At 39.6% G+C, this 18,589-nt stretch overlaps 2 protein-coding genes across 5 annotated transcripts in view; both read left to right on the forward strand.

The window, feature by feature from the left end:
• The window catches only part of itgb1a (integrin, beta 1a), a 30,016-nt gene extending 22,750 nt beyond the window's left edge, over positions 1–7,266 (forward strand). The window contains exons 11-17 of one of the 4 annotated variants that reach the window (XM_044339532.1): positions 941–1,143; positions 1,282–1,520; positions 1,626–1,848; positions 3,107–3,342; positions 3,558–3,724; positions 5,228–5,305; positions 5,885–7,266. In XM_044339532.1, the coding sequence (XP_044195467.1) occupies positions 941–1,143; positions 1,282–1,520; positions 1,626–1,848; positions 3,107–3,342; positions 3,558–3,724; positions 5,228–5,305 (1,146 nt within the window). In that variant the 3' untranslated portion in view covers positions 5,885–7,266. Of the gene's footprint in view, positions 1–940; positions 1,144–1,281; positions 1,521–1,625; positions 1,853–3,106; positions 3,343–3,557; positions 3,725–5,227; positions 5,397–5,884 lie in introns of those variants that run through there. The other 3 variants (XM_044339534.1, XM_044339533.1, XM_044339535.1) reach the window with 3 other exon arrangements.
• An 836-nt stretch (positions 7,267–8,102) lies between these two features.
• rab18a (RAB18A, member RAS oncogene family) lies at positions 8,103–18,350 on the forward strand. Its single transcript, XM_044340052.1, has 7 exons — positions 8,103–8,324; positions 10,585–10,640; positions 13,217–13,278; positions 13,568–13,640; positions 14,376–14,494; positions 15,605–15,671; positions 16,397–18,350. The coding sequence occupies exons 1-7, from the start codon at positions 8,257–8,259 to the stop codon at positions 16,564–16,566; spliced, it is 615 nt and encodes a 204-aa protein (XP_044195987.1). The 5' UTR covers positions 8,103–8,256; the 3' UTR covers positions 16,567–18,350.
• The last annotated feature ends 239 nt before the right edge of the window (positions 18,351–18,589 follow it).

Genomic DNA, 18,589 nt, shown 5'->3' on the forward strand with positions numbered 1-18,589 from the left:
ACGTTTGAAATTTGACTTTGAAAACCTGCAGATCCCAACTATTGTCTTTGACCTTGGCTTTAACAATAAATGCATTTCCCATTTGCAAACAATGGAAGATGTGCACATAGCTTTTGGGCAGAAAACGCATTGCCATGATGTCATTATAGTATAGACAGTTCATGGATAGTTTGAGAATTTAGAAATGCTGGGAACTAGAAAAAAAGTACTTTTTAGAGGTAAATTTGTATGTGAGATAACAAGCAAAACGTTTTTGCAACACACCACATGTTTAGATTCCTGCGAGAAATAAATAATTATAGAAAATAAGCAAAAAAATATAAAAATAGAATGTGATCAAATAAAATAAGTAAATAAGTAAGTAGTAATAGAAACGTGGAAGTCTGCTCCTGCTAAATATCAGTAACATTAGCATGATTAAAATTCTTGCTGTGTGCTTTCAGAATATCCCAGACTCTAGATAAATACCAGATGTCTAACATTTGTGTACAATCCCATAATAATACATGGCTGCAATATGCAAAGATTCACTCTCACAAAACTACATCAATATAGGATTTAACAATCATCAGACTCGCCAGTGATGCAGTAACAGAGTGAGCTGTCTGACCTTAAACCAGATATTTCTTTCTCACTAGCTTTTTAGAGAAACCATCCAGCATGTTATTAAAATGCAGAGCTCTGACCAGATAACTAGATGCAAACAAATTATGCCCTCTGTGTTTTAAGGGAGATTTCCCATCCATCACTTTCGCAATGTGTAGCGCACAAAAACATTTCTGGTGTCGATCTGCCCTCAAGCTCTCATTAATTCTAGTTTGTTTCAACATTAATACTGTGTGGAAACCTCGCTGTCGATTGACCTTTACAACTAAAAGGCAAAGTGTAAAGATATTTCGCTCTCTGACTCTGGTTTTCTCCTTAATTCCTTCACTACTAGGTCACATTTACCATCAGCGTGACATCTAAGGGCTGTCCAAAGCAAGGCAAGTCTGAGACCATCAAGATAAAACCGCTGGGATTTACGGAGGAGGTGGAGATTATTCTCAACTTCACCTGTGAGTGTGAATGCCACAAAGATGGTATCGAGAACAGTGACCTCTGCCACTTTGGCAATGGGACCTATGAATGTGGAGCCTGCAAGTAAGTCTATGAACATTTCTACAAGCTTTATTGTATATACAGAAAAACATTCATATTTCAAGTCTTATATCCAGTAAGGCACAGAAATGATTAGAAGCACAACCTCACACGTCCCTCCTTTCTTTCCCTTTATCTCAGGTGTAATGAGGGACGTGTGGGTAGACAGTGTGAATGCAGCAGCAATGACGTAGCAACAGAGGATATGGACCGGACCTGCCGTAAAGACAACGGCACCGACATCTGCAGCAACAACGGAGACTGTGTGTGCGGCACGTGTGAGTGCAAGAAGAGAGACAATCCCGAGGAGAGGTACAGCGGCCTGTACTGCGAGTGTGACAACTTCAACTGTGACCGCTCTGGAAACAAGCTGTGTGGAGGTGAGCTCCACAGAGAATAAAAAGCTATTTGGAAGATCTCCTCTAAGAATATAGGATGATGTTTAGGAAGAGAAAAACCTCATCACCTGTCTTTTTTTTTTTTAGGACATGGACGCTGTGAGTGCAGGGTGTGTGTTTGTGACCCCATGTGGACCGGCAGTGCTTGTGACTGTTCTCTGGACACCAGCACATGTCTGGCTGGTAACAAGCAGATCTGTAATGGCAGAGGGACGTGTGAGTGTGGCACTTGTAAGTGCACTGACCCCAAATTCCAGGGTCCCACCTGTGAAACCTGCCCTACCTGTCCAGGAGTGTGTACTGAACACAAGTAAGTCCAACATGAAGACCTGTCAATGAACAAATACTTTAGGTTGGTCATATACATATGTATTTTAGGCGTATTTTCAGATGTTAAATGTTCAGATATGTTTCAACTCTATCTTATACATACAATACTCACATGCTAGAGTGTATATACCTTGAAGAGTTATTGGTTGCTCTAGATACTAGACTCTAAGAAATGGGGCACAAAATTTGCAGTCCTTTTTTGATGCAAAAATACATTCCAAAGCTCATGTGAAACTAATAAGCAGGAGTCTGAGTTCAGCTAAATTAAGTGCATATTTTCCAAAGTTAAGGTCTGTTTAGTGCAAAATTCCCTCATTGTTTTTCTCTGAACTGTTTCCTTGCTGAGGCTCAGTGGAGGGATACTTCCCAGCAGTCGCATTTAGGTTTGTTGCCGAGTCACAATACCAGCAATAAACCATTGCCAGGTCATAGATACCAACTCGATTTAGCTAAATCAAGACGACTGCTAAAGCCTCACATTAGCTTTGGCTGAATTTAAGAATGTGTTTTCACACAGAACAAGGACTGTGGATTCCACCCCCCACAGAGACCAGTTACTCATTCAACCTACTTATGGCATCTGAGCATTGTACTAGGACAGACTTGAAAAAATCAGAAACTATCCTTCAACACTTTAAGGAACCAGATGATCCTCTGCTTTCATTGTTTTGTATTGATAGGAAGAAACTATACAAAGGCAAATTTTAAAAAGTGCAATACTGGAAGAGACCAAGAAGTCCCATAATATACAGTGATATAAAATATACTTCCATTGGTATCCAGCCATGCAGATGGTTTGGGTTTTATTTGCCTAAGTTTTAATGTATCTACCTGAGGTAAAATGGAGGTAAATGGAATTTTGTTTATGATGCTCACGGCACTGAAAAATGCATTTTTTGCATGTTTTTATTACTTTGGATAATCTACAGTCCACATTGTGAACATTTTCAACTACTTTCTCTCAAAGATCTTGTCCTTATGAAAACTTTTGACAGCGTGTTCTGTGGATTACCCGGTGTAACAAGGCCAGAAGCAATGAAACACACTGAAGTCATTCTTCAGTGCTTTGCTTTGGCACATATATAATTCCAGAAATCTCAGAGACCAATATCTCAAAACCTGGACAAATAAAGCCAAAACTCTTTGCATGCTTACACACAACTAAAGGTAAGTCTTTTTTATATGGCAAAAACCAACCTCGCTGCTCATCACTAACGGCAACACTCCGCTCCCTCCAGAGAGTGCGTCCAGTGTCGGGCGTTCGGCACCGGCGAGAAGAAGGACACATGTGAACGTGACTGTAGCTACTTCAAACTGATTAAAGTGAAAGACAGAGACAAGCTGCCTCAGCCCAACGATGCCTCCTACCCTGTGATGCACTGTAAGGAGAGAGACGCTAACGACTGCTGGTTCTACTACACGTATGCTGTCAACAACAACACAGAGAAGGAGGTCCATGTGGTCGACACTCTGGGTAAGGAGGAAACTGGCCTAACATGAGGCAGGGTGTGGAAGGTTTTTGTTACAGAGGAAGCTAATTACAGGGGTGGTGGTGGTTGGGTTGCGAAAATAGGTTATTTGTTTATTCACATACAGCCGTGTGATGGTATGTTTTCGCCATGGTCTTGTTATTTTTGCACTGTTATTTTAAGCTGCCTAAACACTCCACTGCACCCTGCTGTGTTTCAGACTGCCCCGCTGGTCCTGACATCATCCCCATTGTGGCAGGCGTGGTTGCCGGCATCGTCCTGATTGGCTTAGCCCTGCTGCTCATCTGGAAGCTGTTGATGATCATCCACGATAGAAGAGAGTTTGCCAAGTTCGAGAAGGAGAAGATGAACGCCAAATGGGATACGGTGAGTGTCTGGAAGTGTACCGGGCTCTGTGAAATATGAGCAGGATAATATTTTTTGATTTTTGGCAAATGTTTGAGTTCCCCCATTGTTGAGTAACTTAAATGTAGAAAACAGGTGTTGTTTGGCCGCTCTGCAAAGCTAGTCACTGTTACGGAATTAACTTGTGAAGATCATTTGTTGTTCTAGGCAGCAGATGAGATTTTCAGACCTGTTGATATCATTATGAAGTACCTCAGTCCCATTCTCAACAGTCTCACAGCTGCAGAAACAGATCCAATGTGTTGCTTTTGAATGACGCTCAAAATAAAAGGAAAAATGTCGGAGGCTGTGTGGACTTTTTTGGGAATGTTATGCACTCTCAGCGTAGCCAGACCTTTTTCCGGGGAGTGGCCACAGCTCCTCCCCTCCCTGCTTCCTCCCCTCTGCAGAATCATCAGCCAACATCAATATGACAGAAGACTGGGGTTCAGCATAACTTCATGTGCAGGGATCTGCCTCCACCTAGTGGTAGGATTATGTCATACCCACAGTATATGTGGGTTTGATGACGCATGTGTCCCTGATCAGCACTGTGGCAGCTCAGTATGTTGGGGTCTTTCTTATTACCATGGGCAGGGCGGCCTATGGCTCCAGATCCCTGTAATTTTGAAAAATTAGAGACTGTTTGTGGAAATCTGACTGACCTGGGTTTTCTGACAACAGTAACAAGAAGGCAAAGACACTGCATAAGCTCCTTCCTGCCCTCTCTTATGGATGCAGTCCCACCATCCTGGTCCATAATATGGTTTAGTAAATTACTTAATCAGTGATCACACAACAATAAAAAGTAGGCAAGGCAAGTTTATTGGTATAGCACCTTCAACAACAAGGTAGCAACAAAGTAAAAAATGTCTGCAACAGTGTGAATGGGCACAAAACCATAGCTTTTGTTTGAATTGACTGTTTTTAACATTTCTTGTGAGACGATCACACTCCTTCATTTTTCCCTACAGCTACACAGTGAAGACTTACAGTAAAGCTACACTGAAATGAGAACAGAAATTTCAGTATGTCTGACAGCTGAGTAGCTTGATAAGAACATAAGCTGCATCACTGGTTTCTGTTGATGGTTTTCTATAATATTTTTTATAGTATTTTGTATGATATGAGTGTAGAGTTGTGACAGTATTGATCTGCTGTGGCAGGAAGCTTTTGGGAAGATTTATGCAGGTTCTCTTCAAACTTCTGCATAAACAAACTAATGCTGGTCAGGATATTTTTCAACCAACAGCAGAACTTTAGAGTTAAGGTTGAGCCTTGTGAAAATAGCTAAACAGAACTTTATTTAATGGGAGCCCTATGGTGTTATGGACATCTTTTATGTTTTAATTCTTCTATCTCTCATCCTGTGTTTCTCCTATTGCCTTCCTGTCATCACTCCCACTGCCTTGTTATTCTTTTTTTCTATGCTACTGTTACTTTCTTCACTGTTGAACTCTATTCTGTCCTCATTTTCTACTGTAGCAAGAAAACCCCATATACAAGAGTCCTATCAATCAGTTCCAGAACCCAAACTATGGACATAAAGCCGCTGCCCTTTAAGTTTGTATTTCTTTTCCTTTCCACTGTTTTCCTGCATGGACTGTCTATGTACGTGCACCTCCTGCTTTCACTCAGTTTTACTTTCAACCTTTTTTAAAAAAAAAAGAATCACCTGTTTTTCAAAACCTCAAAGAAAGCTTAAATGGACAAGTGGAACCATAAGAAGAGTAATACTGCTTTCATAGTTAGGAAACGACTGCATGAGTGTGCTGTGACAAACAAACAGCTGTAAGTTATAAAACAGTTTGATTTTGAAGGATAAAAACTGTCTTCAGGCAACAAATACAAAAACCTTTTCTGGTAAGTATATTATTTGATTAAATGTGAGGTCTTATTTGTATCCTCTGATATTTTTATGTTATTATGAAGGCATGTTGTGATGGTGTGTTGAGTGGGATCTAAATTGATGACATGCACAGTGAATGATGATGAAACATTCAGAGTTAAATATTGTTTTCTTGTGTGTAAAGGTAACCCAGTTTTTACTGTGTGATTTGAACATATCATAAAACACTAACAAAACTGTTCCATATTGCTTCACTGAGTAATAATAACATGACTTCAATCTTTTCTTTCCAGGGTGAAAATCCCATCTACAAAAGCGCCGTCACGACTGTGGTCAATCCCAAATATGAAGGCAAATGATGGCACCGTAGTTTTCGAATGAACTCTGCTATCAAGTGTTTGACATCTGCAGTATGTACCGTAGGTTTGGGTTCTGAGGGGAACTCATTGTGGCATTTATGTCATTTCCTCTTGTCGCTTTGTCATTATAATGTACCATTCTGCCACTGCATCTGTATTTTTACTAACACATATGATTTATATGCTTTTGTTGTATTTTAGATGTACAGTATACAATATGTGTATATACTTTTAAGTTGCATATTTGCAGAAGTTGAAGGAGTTTGTTTTCCTGCCACAGGACTGGTATGGGCAGAGGATTTAGCTTTTTTTTTTTTTTTTTTTTTTTTTTTACAACACAATGTGGAAACCATGGATATACAGTACAATATATGTCCAAGAATTCTTGAGCTTCTGTCTCTTCCTCGGACACTTTCTGTTTTTTGTCTTTCGCCTCTTGTTTTCTCTCCTCGTGTCTCTCTGTGCACTGACTTCCTGTGTGTTTCTGTGTGTTCCAGACAGGACCTGAGTTTAATATGTAAATTGTCAGCCATAGCAGCACATTATGTCAAAGTGTGTGTATATATAGAAAGCAACTGCAATAGGAAGTACTGAATTATATTTACCTTTCAACTCAGATTGGACAGCTATGTTGAATCACAATAGATTATGCAGTGGTGACTAGTTGTAAATGTAGTTTTGAACTGCAGCTTAGAAACATCCATTGTTAAGGATTTATTGCACTCTTATTGAGTACTGTTGTTTATCTTGGAGTTAATACACAAGATGAAGGTAAATATCAACTGTCATTATTTGTATTGTTGATATGCTATCACAAAGGGACTGTATACCACTTGTTGAAATTATGAAATTACAGCGATGTTGAACAATCAAAGGATTTGTTATGATATCAGTTGCAATTGACTAATGAGATATTGTATTTTCTAACTACAGTGACTTTATTACTCATTCTCAGGTCCTCTCCTGTGTCTCGTCAAGCACGCCAAAAATATGCCATTATGTTTTCTGTCAGCTTGTTCAGTGATCTCATTTGTGAGTCAATATGAGATGTTTTGTTTGTTACATTTTTTTTTTTTAGTACGTAAGACTCAAACAAAAGAATTTGTTCAGACGTCATATGAATCACCTCCGAAATGTTCTCACACCCAAATGCCTCTGAAGTACCACACACAATCCTTTACAGTATTGTTTTCAAAGTGCCTTTTATTTCAATACCATGTTCTCTCCCGATGCTGTTATGAGTTATTTATTAAATAAAGTACAAAAACTGTGTGTTTCATTCTGACATCACTGAAACATAAACCCATTGTGAAAGATTTTGTGTTGTTTTTTTTTTAATAGGGTGTGGATCTTAAATTATTTCATTATAGTGGGCCATAACGGAGTAATGACATTAAATCTGAAGGCTGAAGCCATGCTTCAGTATTTTAAGATCATTTCTAAAGAACCTGAGGAGCAGTTATTTAAATATACAAATGTGTATACACACGACTCACATATACAGTGTATAGCTGTGTTCACAATACACTGTTTATTTGTACTTAAACATATGGAGCATAACATCCAGTTTATTTATAGCAGCTCATACAGAGGAGGACTGAGTGTTGAGCTTTGTTCATCTGAAGAGAAAATCCTGGCTAACATGCCAAAAGTAATAATTAAAAAGGGTAAAATAAGTGGGTGTTCTCTGTTTGTTTGTTTTTTTATCAGAGTTTGTATGGATAATGCATAAGATAATAAATCATTTGGAAAAGAAATAAAATGGGCACCTCTAAATATTTTATTTGGTATTATTTAACTTAGTTCATGTAGTTAACAATCTCCTACAAATCACATAACTTAATAACTGTGATTACAAAATATGTATTGGAAATGACTTATGAAAATTAATAAAATGCAAATAAATAATGCAGGGATAAGAACCACAGACACTGAAGGACTACATTTGCACAGAATATCACACACATTTACTTTTATACGATACAATGCAATGGAAATAATGTCATTAATATACAGATTATTTCTATTATGTTCGAATCGCGTCTGCCATTGCTTTGTTATATAATCATCAAAATAAATTAATTAGATATTCGTGTACAAATTCCAACCGGATGTGCCAACACGTCATTCCGGATATGGTTGGAGAAAACGTCATACCGGAAATGGTTGGAGTGAGACTTCTTCCCAAAACGCTGTCAAACTATCTCTGCTGCAAGCTGTAAACAAGAGCGCAAGTTACTTAGAAACGTCGTTTTATACGGTCTGTTTTAATTATCTAGAGTGAGACAGCTCATTGTAAGAGGAAAATGGAGGATGATACACTAACGACGTTGAAAATATTGATAATAGGAGAAAGTGGTGTTGGAAAGTCCAGGTAAGCTAAAGTTATCGTGAAGAAATTGATGTCGTGGCTGACTGCTAACTGTTAGCCGAGCAGCTAATAACATATTGTTGCGTTTTAAGACTATACCAGCGTTTTAAAATAACGAAGATGGCTCTGCTGTGGTTGCCCTCTTCGTTATTAGGAAACAGGTCACGCCGTCTGTCTTACATAAGCTAATATAAGGCTTGAAGTGTGCTGGCTGTCTAGCTAACCTCAGCTAGCTGAGGTTAGCTGTATGTGACATCATCTTTGTTCACGTCTGACAGAGTTGGTTGAAGATGTTGCAATCGAGAGACCTGTTTTCTGCCTAGACATCGTGGCTTTGCTACCAGAGACATGGACAGCTATTTAAGACAACTAACGTCACATTTAAGCAAATCTAGCGTTAAGTGAAGACATGATTAGTAGCAAGTCACTGGTTTTGTTGTAGAAAATTGAACAGCAATTCAAAAAACATTCCCAGTTTGTAATCTTGAACCTTAAATTCATTGTAACGTTATAAGACCAGGTGGTTCACATGCAGTAGCTTGATTTAAGAGTTCATGTCTGAGTCTTGTTCTCTACAGTTGATTTTGCCATTATATGGTAATCAGAGGTGCTTGTTACCAACCACAAATGCACCTAATAGGCAGAGACCCAGTGTAATGTTTTTACCAACATTCGTCTGGCAGTCTGTAATTTGTGCCACTGCCAACAATGAGCTTGGTCAGGTTTTCTGGCCTTCATGACTGTGGTCCAGACTGCATGAAAGAATCCTGATAGCCAGCCTGAGCCATCAACCATCACATTTAAAACTATGGTATCAAGTACAGCGTGTCTTCCAGAGTCGTAGCACGGTACACAGATAATGAGCTGCCCAAAGCTTTGTGGCAAGCCCTCTTACAAATGAACTATCTGGCCAAAAAAAATCATCTTTAAGTGCAGGCCGATGACCAAGCCTCAGGTTCTCTAAATAACAAACCATAACATGAATCATAAAAAGGTAAAAGGCCTTTGTGTATAGTAATCACAAGACTGGCATCTTCAGCATGATCAACAAGGGATTGAATGTTCTGTAAAAGGGATATGAGGCTATCCTACATTTAGGATCAGCTGATTGTCAGGCCCAAACGGTTGTATTTATCTGGTGTTGGAAAGTCCAGTCTCAAATGTTTGTACTAATTCATGCTCTTTACATCAGCTAATGTCAGCACAAAATGTTTCCACAGTATAGGTAGCAGTTGTAATTCTGGTATTAGTACTTTTTGGCGTTATGCGTTTTTATTGATTTGACATGCTACTGTAATTTAGATCTTGGGTGTGTGCCTGTTTTAGTTGATGGGTAGACATGTCTTTTTTTTTCTGGCAGTGCTGGTAGTTTGCTTACTGTGATTGCAGGTCCGTATGGACTGAACACAGACATGAGTTTATGCCAACATCATAACATGACTTATGTTTCCAGAAAACAGACAAGCTTGTGGCCAGCTGTACTGTTCACTTCCTGCTTGTGCACCATCGAGGCCAAGGGTTTCCAGAAAGCAATTTTGTATTATTATTAAATAGGCTTTTGCTTAATACAATAAACTAGCTCAGACTATGATTAGTTTCAAATGTCAGTATTTGAATCATCTTGAGCCAGTAGTGCTATCATCATGTACATGGATTAGCCTCATTTTTGAATAGCATACAGATATTTAATTTGTTTCCTTGCAATCTGTAGAGGTTCTCAAATCATCAGATATCTGCCTGGCAAGGAATAGGTTTCATTTTACCTGAACAAATGACCTACACAGAATACATTTCTAACTTGGCTGTCTCCAAGTGTAGCTCATCAGCTGCATGGACCTCAAACAATAAACACTCATTGCTCCAGCATCCCTCCGGATGGCCGATGAGGAAAAATAAGAGAGTTGTGCTTTGGTCAAGGGAAAGCAGTGAGCTTATCCACATCATCAGCACTGTGATTAAGGCATTTGCACTTGATTAGTCATAGTTAAGAATTGAACCCCGTACTCCTTACCACAATCTAACAATGTCATCTGAACTTTGTGCCAGTAATGCATGTGGAGGACAAAATGATCAATAGAAAGAGATAGAGATACAGGATTAGATGGATGGGTTATGTCAGCGAGGCAAATGGAAACCTGATCCCAGACCAAAAGCTCACTCAACCTAAGTAGAATCAAATAACTGAAAAAAAAAAGCCATTCTGCTGTGTTGGTTAGTGATTCATTATGTCTCAATCTGATTATTTCCTTCTTCCTGTCAACAGCCTCCTCTTAAGATTCACAGACGACACCTTTGACCCAGAACAATCAGCAACAATAGGTGAGTAACACATACGAGCTCAGCTGATGAAAGAGTAAAGTAAAAATAAAGCTGAGTGTACAACATGTGCTGTGAATCAGAAGGCGGCGGCGGCTGCAAGACGGTCATCAGCAGAGTCAAAATGAAACTTTTCTGGTAGTAAACACTCACTCAGACCCGAAGGAGGTTAGTACAAACAAGGATCTGAAATCTGAATAATTAGGTATGCAGTTGCAGTTGTTTACCCCTGTGTACGAACACATATAAACACGGAATTGATAAGGAATTACATATTTCAACAAAGCCGAACACTTTGGAAATTGTAGACGACTACTGTCAACAACAATGACTACCACATTCAGTCAAGTGGACATGAAACTGTTATGAACTTAATTCTCCTCCCTAGTCTGTAGTCAGTGTTGAGGTTGCTGGCAGACGCTGTACATTGTACTGAACAACAATCCACAAAATGACAGAACCCTCGTTATCTGCTCCAGCACCAGAATTGGCTCAATCACCACGTTGGCCCCATGTGTCTGTTGCACACCCAGTATTTCTTACAAATAATTCAAAACAGAAATTAAACGTCAAACTATTTTTTTTTAATAGTGAAATCAAAGTCAAGTTGAGGTCACCACGCAGAAATTTGGCCTGTTAGAATTTCTGCTAACAGGAGGTTTGAGCACTTTGCAAGCTGGAAGTAAAAATCACCACGATACCACACAACCACAGACCTCACAGCCACAGAGCCATTTGATTTATTATAAACCAATGAGGAGTGTGAAAATAATTTTAGAACAGACCAGGCTATCCATCTTATTTGGTGAAATGGCAAATTTTATACGTGGAGTTTCTTCCAGATTCTGGTGGATCCTTAAATTTATATTAGATCAAGGACACACCTGCTATATTTTGACGTGTCCTTGGTGCTGTAACTACCCTAATGGGATAATGTTCACTTAACAACTCAAGATTCATAATCCTGTTTATGGGTCCACATGTATTTTCTATTCTAACTAATGTGACTCTTTGAAGAGCTAATAGCTCACAATGCTGCCTTTGTTAAAACAACCAAAGGAACTGATTCCAAGAAATGTTGCAGCCTTAAAAATACTTTTTTTTTTTTTTCAAGGTCAAAGCAATGATCGCTACTGTTTTACTTGGCCAGCCGGGATTTTTTTTGCCAAACAGATGTCTTCTTTGGATAAAGCCTCACTTATTAACTGAAATCCCCTTAGATCCAATCAAAATCACTTTGAATCTATTGTCACTCTTTCTCAATCATAGTATTGTCATCCTCACCATCTGAAGCAGTTACTGAGGTCGTTTATCATACATTATCACATTAGCTTATAGATTATTGATCTAAAGGTAGTTATAATAGTCTGAATGAGTTTACAGATGAGCAGCCCTCCTGTCATGACGCTTTTTAATAGATGAATTTAGCAGCCAGTAAATTGTGGGAACAGTCATTTTAAAAGATTAAAAAAGAGACAATACAGCAACTCATAGTGTTTTGAATGTAGTAGAGTATGTTGTGGTGTTCCCAGCGTATTTATATCCTATGATGAATGGCTGTTTTGAGGTCCACCATGAACCAGTTTGCCTGCAGAGATCAGCTCAGCCTTGACTTCCAGTGGTAGTGGCATCTTGTTGCAGTTGGATATTACAAACAGATACCGTATGTTCTCTGGGAAAGGTCTGTCTGAATTTTTAGTAAATTAAAGCAGGATATACCGGTCAGGGTTCAGGGAAATGTTTAGTGTAAACTCGTCTCCACATGTATCCAGCAACAGTATCTAAGCGACCCGGCCTGACTCGAGGAGGAGCAGCTAGTTGTTGTGATTGACTGTGTGAACAGACCGTATATTTGTGTGTAAGCGTATGCGGCACACGCAGTGTATGTCATATATCCTCACTCTGTCTTGTCTGTCTTCATGTCCCTTTTCTTCTCCTCTGTTTTTGCTCTGAACTGAACTCCCTACCTCAGTCCCAGATGTAAAAACAACCCCATCACAAGTGTACGTTTCCCTGGTAAATCTGTCAGTATACGCTAAAACTCAAGCAGATATGTCATCCAGTCACTGCACGCCCTGCACACCAAGACACTACACAAAGGCAATAGAGGAGATTTACTTGTTGAGGGCAAGGGGGACAGTATTGTTATTTTGATGTAAATGTCTGGTCCTTTGGGATTTGGCAGGGGGTTTTAAGGGGTGAATAATGGCTTTCTGAGCCATTTCACAGGTGGTGGATTTATATATTTTTTTTCTTTTTTCATAAAGAATATTGGTTTCAGTTTAGGGCACTAAACCAACCTTTTTGTGGTGGATATGAATATACAATCACACCATAATTTAAATACAGGACATAGGATGGGCATAATGCCAGTCTGGATAGCTGGGGTTAGCAGAAGTTCAGGGACATTGCGTGGTATGTATGTTTTGACAATTCATCATCAATAATTATAGTCTGTCGCCATAATATAGTATTCTTGGCAGTAATTGGTGAAACCTGTAGGACTCATCATATTGCGACTGAAGCAGAATGAGGTAATCATGACAGATGGATTGATCGACTGGTTTTTCATTGTCTAGGTGTTGACTTCAAAGTGAAGACCATTACTGTGGACGGTAACAAGGCAAAGCTGGCAATATGGGTAAGTAACAGACTCGGTAATGATTGCAATATTTCAGTAACACTCATTTCAACACAACATGTGGCTCTTGTCTGTTAGCCAGAGCAGATCAAACTCCCCCAACAGTCTCACAGTTCTCTCATGTCCCCAGAAGATGGCGCTAATGTAACACCATTTCCGCCCAAACACGCCTTGAGAAACAGAAGAGTTGCTCTTGTTGTTTATGTCAGTCTGCCCTGGTTTTCCAGATTGAGCCACTAGTTTTTCCTCTGAGCGTGTCCAGTAGTGCTGAGCTGGTTTTGTTTTGCAGGACACTGCAGGACAGGAGCGTTTCCGAACCCTGACGCCTAGTTACTACCGCGGTGCCCAGGGAGTCATCCTCGGTAAGCCAAGCTGTTGGCGCCATCATTGCTCAAGCACCTGTGTCTTTGTGTGTGTGTGTGTGTGTGTGTGTGTGTGTGCCATCTCCACTTCAGAGTCAGGCCCCTGGTTGTAAAGGGAGTGATGGCTTTTCATCCTGTGACCCACACACACGCACACACACACACACACACACACACACATACTCTGGCCTCTTTCCCTGGAAGTCAGTTTATACCCTTAAGTCAGACTCCTCATATGGACATGCATGTACAGCATGTATATGCGCACACACACACACACACAGGAACTAAGTTAAAACTCTTAAACAGACTTCCTCTTCAGCCCATGGTTTTTGACCACTCTAATGATATATAGAAACAGAAGGCGCCTCGCTGTAGCACTGGGATTATGAGTGTCCAGTGTGATTCTGTCTGACTTCAATCCCTTTGTTTTCATGTGTTATTACTTGATACTTTATTTTTTTAAATTTTAACTTAATTTGTTTTGTTTGGTTTTTCTTTGTTAAAGTAACTCAATCATGGGGGAATATGGTTTCATATTATTATCAATGCAAGATGCTACCACGATTATGCTGATATAATTACCATTTTTCAATATGAACACATTGCTGTATTCAGAGGTCAAAAGCAATGCCCTCAGTCTTACTTTTGACTAACAGGTTGGTCAAGCACTCATGTAAACATGTGTCTGTGTCCGTGTGTATGTGTCTGTTTTGTTCATTCGGTTTACCACAGTGTATGATGTCACACGACGAGAAACCTTTACCAAGCTGGACAACTGGCTCAATGAACTGGAAACGTACTGCACAAGGAACGACATCGTGAAAATGCTCGTTGGAAACAAAATCGATAAGGTGAGCGGGTTTGCGGTTGTGTATAAAACTGTTGGCGCTCAGGTAAACAAGGCTGTTTGATTAGAGATCAGCAAAACATTAAGATTTTTCAATTCAGTTTGTCACACTCACGGGACAACTTAATGTAAAGTGTAGTATTTCTGACCTTGGCTTGAGTTCTTATGAGCAAAGACATTCCCAGTCATCCAGCAATCATTTAAGGTTGAATCGAATAAAAACATGTTATGTTAAAAACAGTTTTTCTATATCTTGATTCGCATTTTAACTTTCCCAAAACACATACAATAAGTATCTTTTAAATGGTCAACTCACAGCCACTTGACCCACTTCCATATTTTTGGCAGCTCGTCCTTTATCAAGATACCAGAATCAGTCACTGTTGGATAAAAATAGGGGTGGGACAAAAAAATTTATATTGCAACATATCGTGATATTTCCACTTGCGATATGTTATTGATACTCTGGTGCCAAATATAAAATATCAGCACGTTCATGGTCCTTTGTGAAAGTTTCTGTGTGGTACTTTTGTTGTAGCTGAGCTAGCAGCTCTACGTCAGGCTCTCTGGTGTGTGTGGGTGTGTGTGTGGGGGTGTGTGGGTGGGTGGCTGTTTATCATGTTACGTTTAGCCTACTTGTCACCTCTCTGTTGTCTCTCATCAGACTTGCTAATCTACCAGCAGCTCTGTGAGAGGCACAAACTGAGGCCACATTTCTTTTCTGTGAAACAGTAATATACTGTTAATAAACATTGTACATTATCTGACTATTTCCTGCTCTTTGAAATAGTTTTTTCCGTCTTCAGTTACAGATACTGTGATATATCTTAGATTATTTCTTCTATTAATCTGTGATATATTGTGTATCACAGAATGGCCTTTGTTGTCATATAACATTATTATGGGAAGAATAATGTGATAGTATCATGTCGTGAGTTCATCCGTGACACACACCCCTAGATAAAAATACCCACTAAGTAGAGCATTATGAATTTATTGTGTCCTGTTCTTTGTCTGTGAAAATCACTTTTCCTCTCCGCCCTGTGATGACCACAGTAGCTGACAGCTCCGCCCGGCAGACCTCAAATAAGCCATTACCTCTCCTTTGTTTTAGGAAAACCACGAACTAGACCGGGCCGAAGGGCTGAAGTTTGCAAGAAAACATTCCATGCTTTTTATAGGTAAGTCAGGAGGATTCCCTACTCTCAAAGACCTGCTGGGCATGAGTTACAGCAGACTATTACACAGGGGAAACAGCTTTTGAAATAACTCTCATACTTGCCGAGGAATGCTTGCATAGTACTATTTATAAAACAGGCTTCATGTATCATCTTCCATGCGCTCTTGTTTTTCCCCTGTACTTTTATTTTTCAGTAAAGTAAAACTACTTTAAGCAGTTGAAGTGACTTCAAGTTAAACACCCAGTTTTTATCTTCATTAAATACTGAAAAATGTTCTGTTTGTTGAAATGGAAACATTTCCAGGGCAGTTCCAAATATTATTAACTCTGATTTGGCTTTCTAAATTAGATTTATTTCTTTATCCTTCGATTATTACTATTATAATGTTTCTGGATCTTTTCAAGTTGTGGAGTGGGTATTGCCTATATCCCCTAATAACCTGCGAAGGTCTACTATTAATGTCTGGACTTGACAGTTATTGTTGAGACATTTTCCACCACTTGCCGCTCCAGTCTGGGAGCCCAATAGATGATGACATCAAGGTGCAGACATTAACAGTTGTTGTAGCTGTATCTCATCTTCCTTTCTCCCCTTTTTTTTTTTTGTCCTTTTTCTCTTGTCACCCTCCTCTTACTCTTTCTGCACTTCGTTTTATTTCTCCGTGTGTCACTGTTCCTTCACTCCTCTGCTCTCTACTTCTGTTCCTCTTAACTCTGTCCTCCCAGAGGCGAGTGCTAAGACCAGGGACGGGGTTCAGTGTGCATTTGAGGAGCTGGTAGAGAAGATCATCCAGACTCCGGGATTATGGCAGAGTGAGAACCACGGCCGAGGAGTGCAGCTCACCGACGAAGACGCGGGAGGCGGATCCTGCGGTGGCTACTGCTCTCTGGTCTAGACGACACACGTGCATATATATACACACATGATCAAACATACATGTGTGAATACCACACACAGTATCACACACTCAAACACAAGCATACACACACACACACACACACTCACACACACACTTGAAAGAACAGCCTCCGTCTTCAGACATGAAGGCAGTGGAGGTCTGGCTGTCTCCCCTCCGCTGAGCTGAGATGTACGGGTTGACCGTCCACACTCTCTACCTGTGTTCACACAGACACTACTTTTTGCACACTTTCTAAAAACAACGCTGCGCTAAAACGCAAAAGCAGCTCAGCCTGCCTCTTAATGACATTTGAGTGAGTTTCTCTCTCTCTCTCTCTTTCTGTTTATGTTTTGTTTTGAGTTACAGTTTTGTGCAGTTTCAGGACCTTGGTCAAAGTAATAACCATTTCTCAGTTTATACTCTGCAATTTAATTTTAACAAGGCAGTGAAGTCCAGTAGTGTAAACCAAAGTTTGTCAGACATATGGCTAAATCTGTGAAGTATGATAATGAGAATGGAAACAGTTTTGACCAAGGTTTCTTTCTTGTCTCCAGCATGCTTTTTGTCCTCGGAGCACCTTGCCTTAGCAAGCACATCTGTATCAATGCAGGGCCGACTTTTTTCCAGTGTTTGTCTTTCCTCCGCACCGTCCTGTGCTTGATCCTACCCCCCCTTCCCCCCCCCCGTAGCACAGCACCTATGAACTGTATGCTGCTTATAGAGAAGCTTATCAAGCCAAGCCATCTTATACTCCCTCTCAACAGTCTCAGTTAAAGGCTTGGATCACGTGTCTATGTTGTCCATACAACTGCCTCGTTTGTTCAGAATATAATAGAGTTACCAAGTGTTTGGAATGAGATTTTACTACTTTTATTGACTTTGACTTCAAACCTTTAGTGTGTTTTGAAGAGTGCATAAATCCAAGAGATTGGCACCAGTGAGCTTTCCACTGGGTGCCGAAGAAGAGGGAGCCTCTTAAAATTGCACGCCTTTTTTGTAACGAGTTGCTTTAATGGAGTGCGACCTACTGGCACTCCCCCACTCAGACAGATAATATCAGTAATATCACTAGTACTGCTGCAGTCTTTCATATAGATCCCTTTGACTGGACAGAGACAAAGGAAAAGTGTTCAATATTAAACAGGGCAGTGAGTCATAAGGGTGTTTCCACTAAATTTGGAAAATCAAAGAAAAGGCTGTGTGCTCCACATTGCTAATGGATTTCACAGTACTCCTATCTCTGTGTTTGTATCTGAGAAGCAGTTATAAATGTACTGTACCCTTGATCTCTGACCATGTTTGTAGTATTCGAATGCTGGTGTGTGATCTTTTAACAGGGGTGATGAAAATGACATGGATGCTACCAATGTGTTATGATAGATGGGAATTTTATTTTTTTTTTAATGTTTTTTTTTTTTTTTTAATTGCATGGGAAACTCTGCGTGCCATTCTTTGTGTTTGTTTGTCCAGTGAAAGACCTTCAGAGACTATTTGCTATAAACACCTTAACTTATATTTAGCTGAAAATAAAGCATTACATACAGGTTTACCATTTGAATTTAATGGTACAAAAAGGAAGAATGCTTTTACTTATCAAACTGGTATAGCTGTCTTTTTTGTGTTCAAAAATATGTTTGGAACATGTATACTTTGTAAATTGTGTGTATTTTTTGGAATTTGGTGGGATAATTCCTGTATGAATTGTAAAGCTGAATGTATACATATTTCACTACAAACCGCCCTATGTATTAAACTGAATAAAATTCTTTTTTAAGTGAAAATGTTGATGTTAATGCAGTCTACAGGCTTTGTTGTGGAGCTGTTTCTGACATCTGTTACTTGGAGAGCTACGTTGAATAATAATGAAGAATAGGTATTTTCTAGTAATCGCTTACATTTGCAAGTCTTCAGCAGAGATGGCCAATAACACTGCTGTCATGGTTGCCGTGTTGGAAATGTCACTGTTAGGTGAGGGGTTTTTCACTCAGCGCCCTTCACATTCCTCTTGTCCTCAGAATAA

This window comes from Thunnus albacares, chromosome 21 (genome assembly GCF_914725855.1).
Source record: "Thunnus albacares chromosome 21, fThuAlb1.1, whole genome shotgun sequence".
In the NCBI taxonomy this organism is placed as follows: Eukaryota; Metazoa; Chordata; class Actinopteri; order Scombriformes; family Scombridae; genus Thunnus; species Thunnus albacares.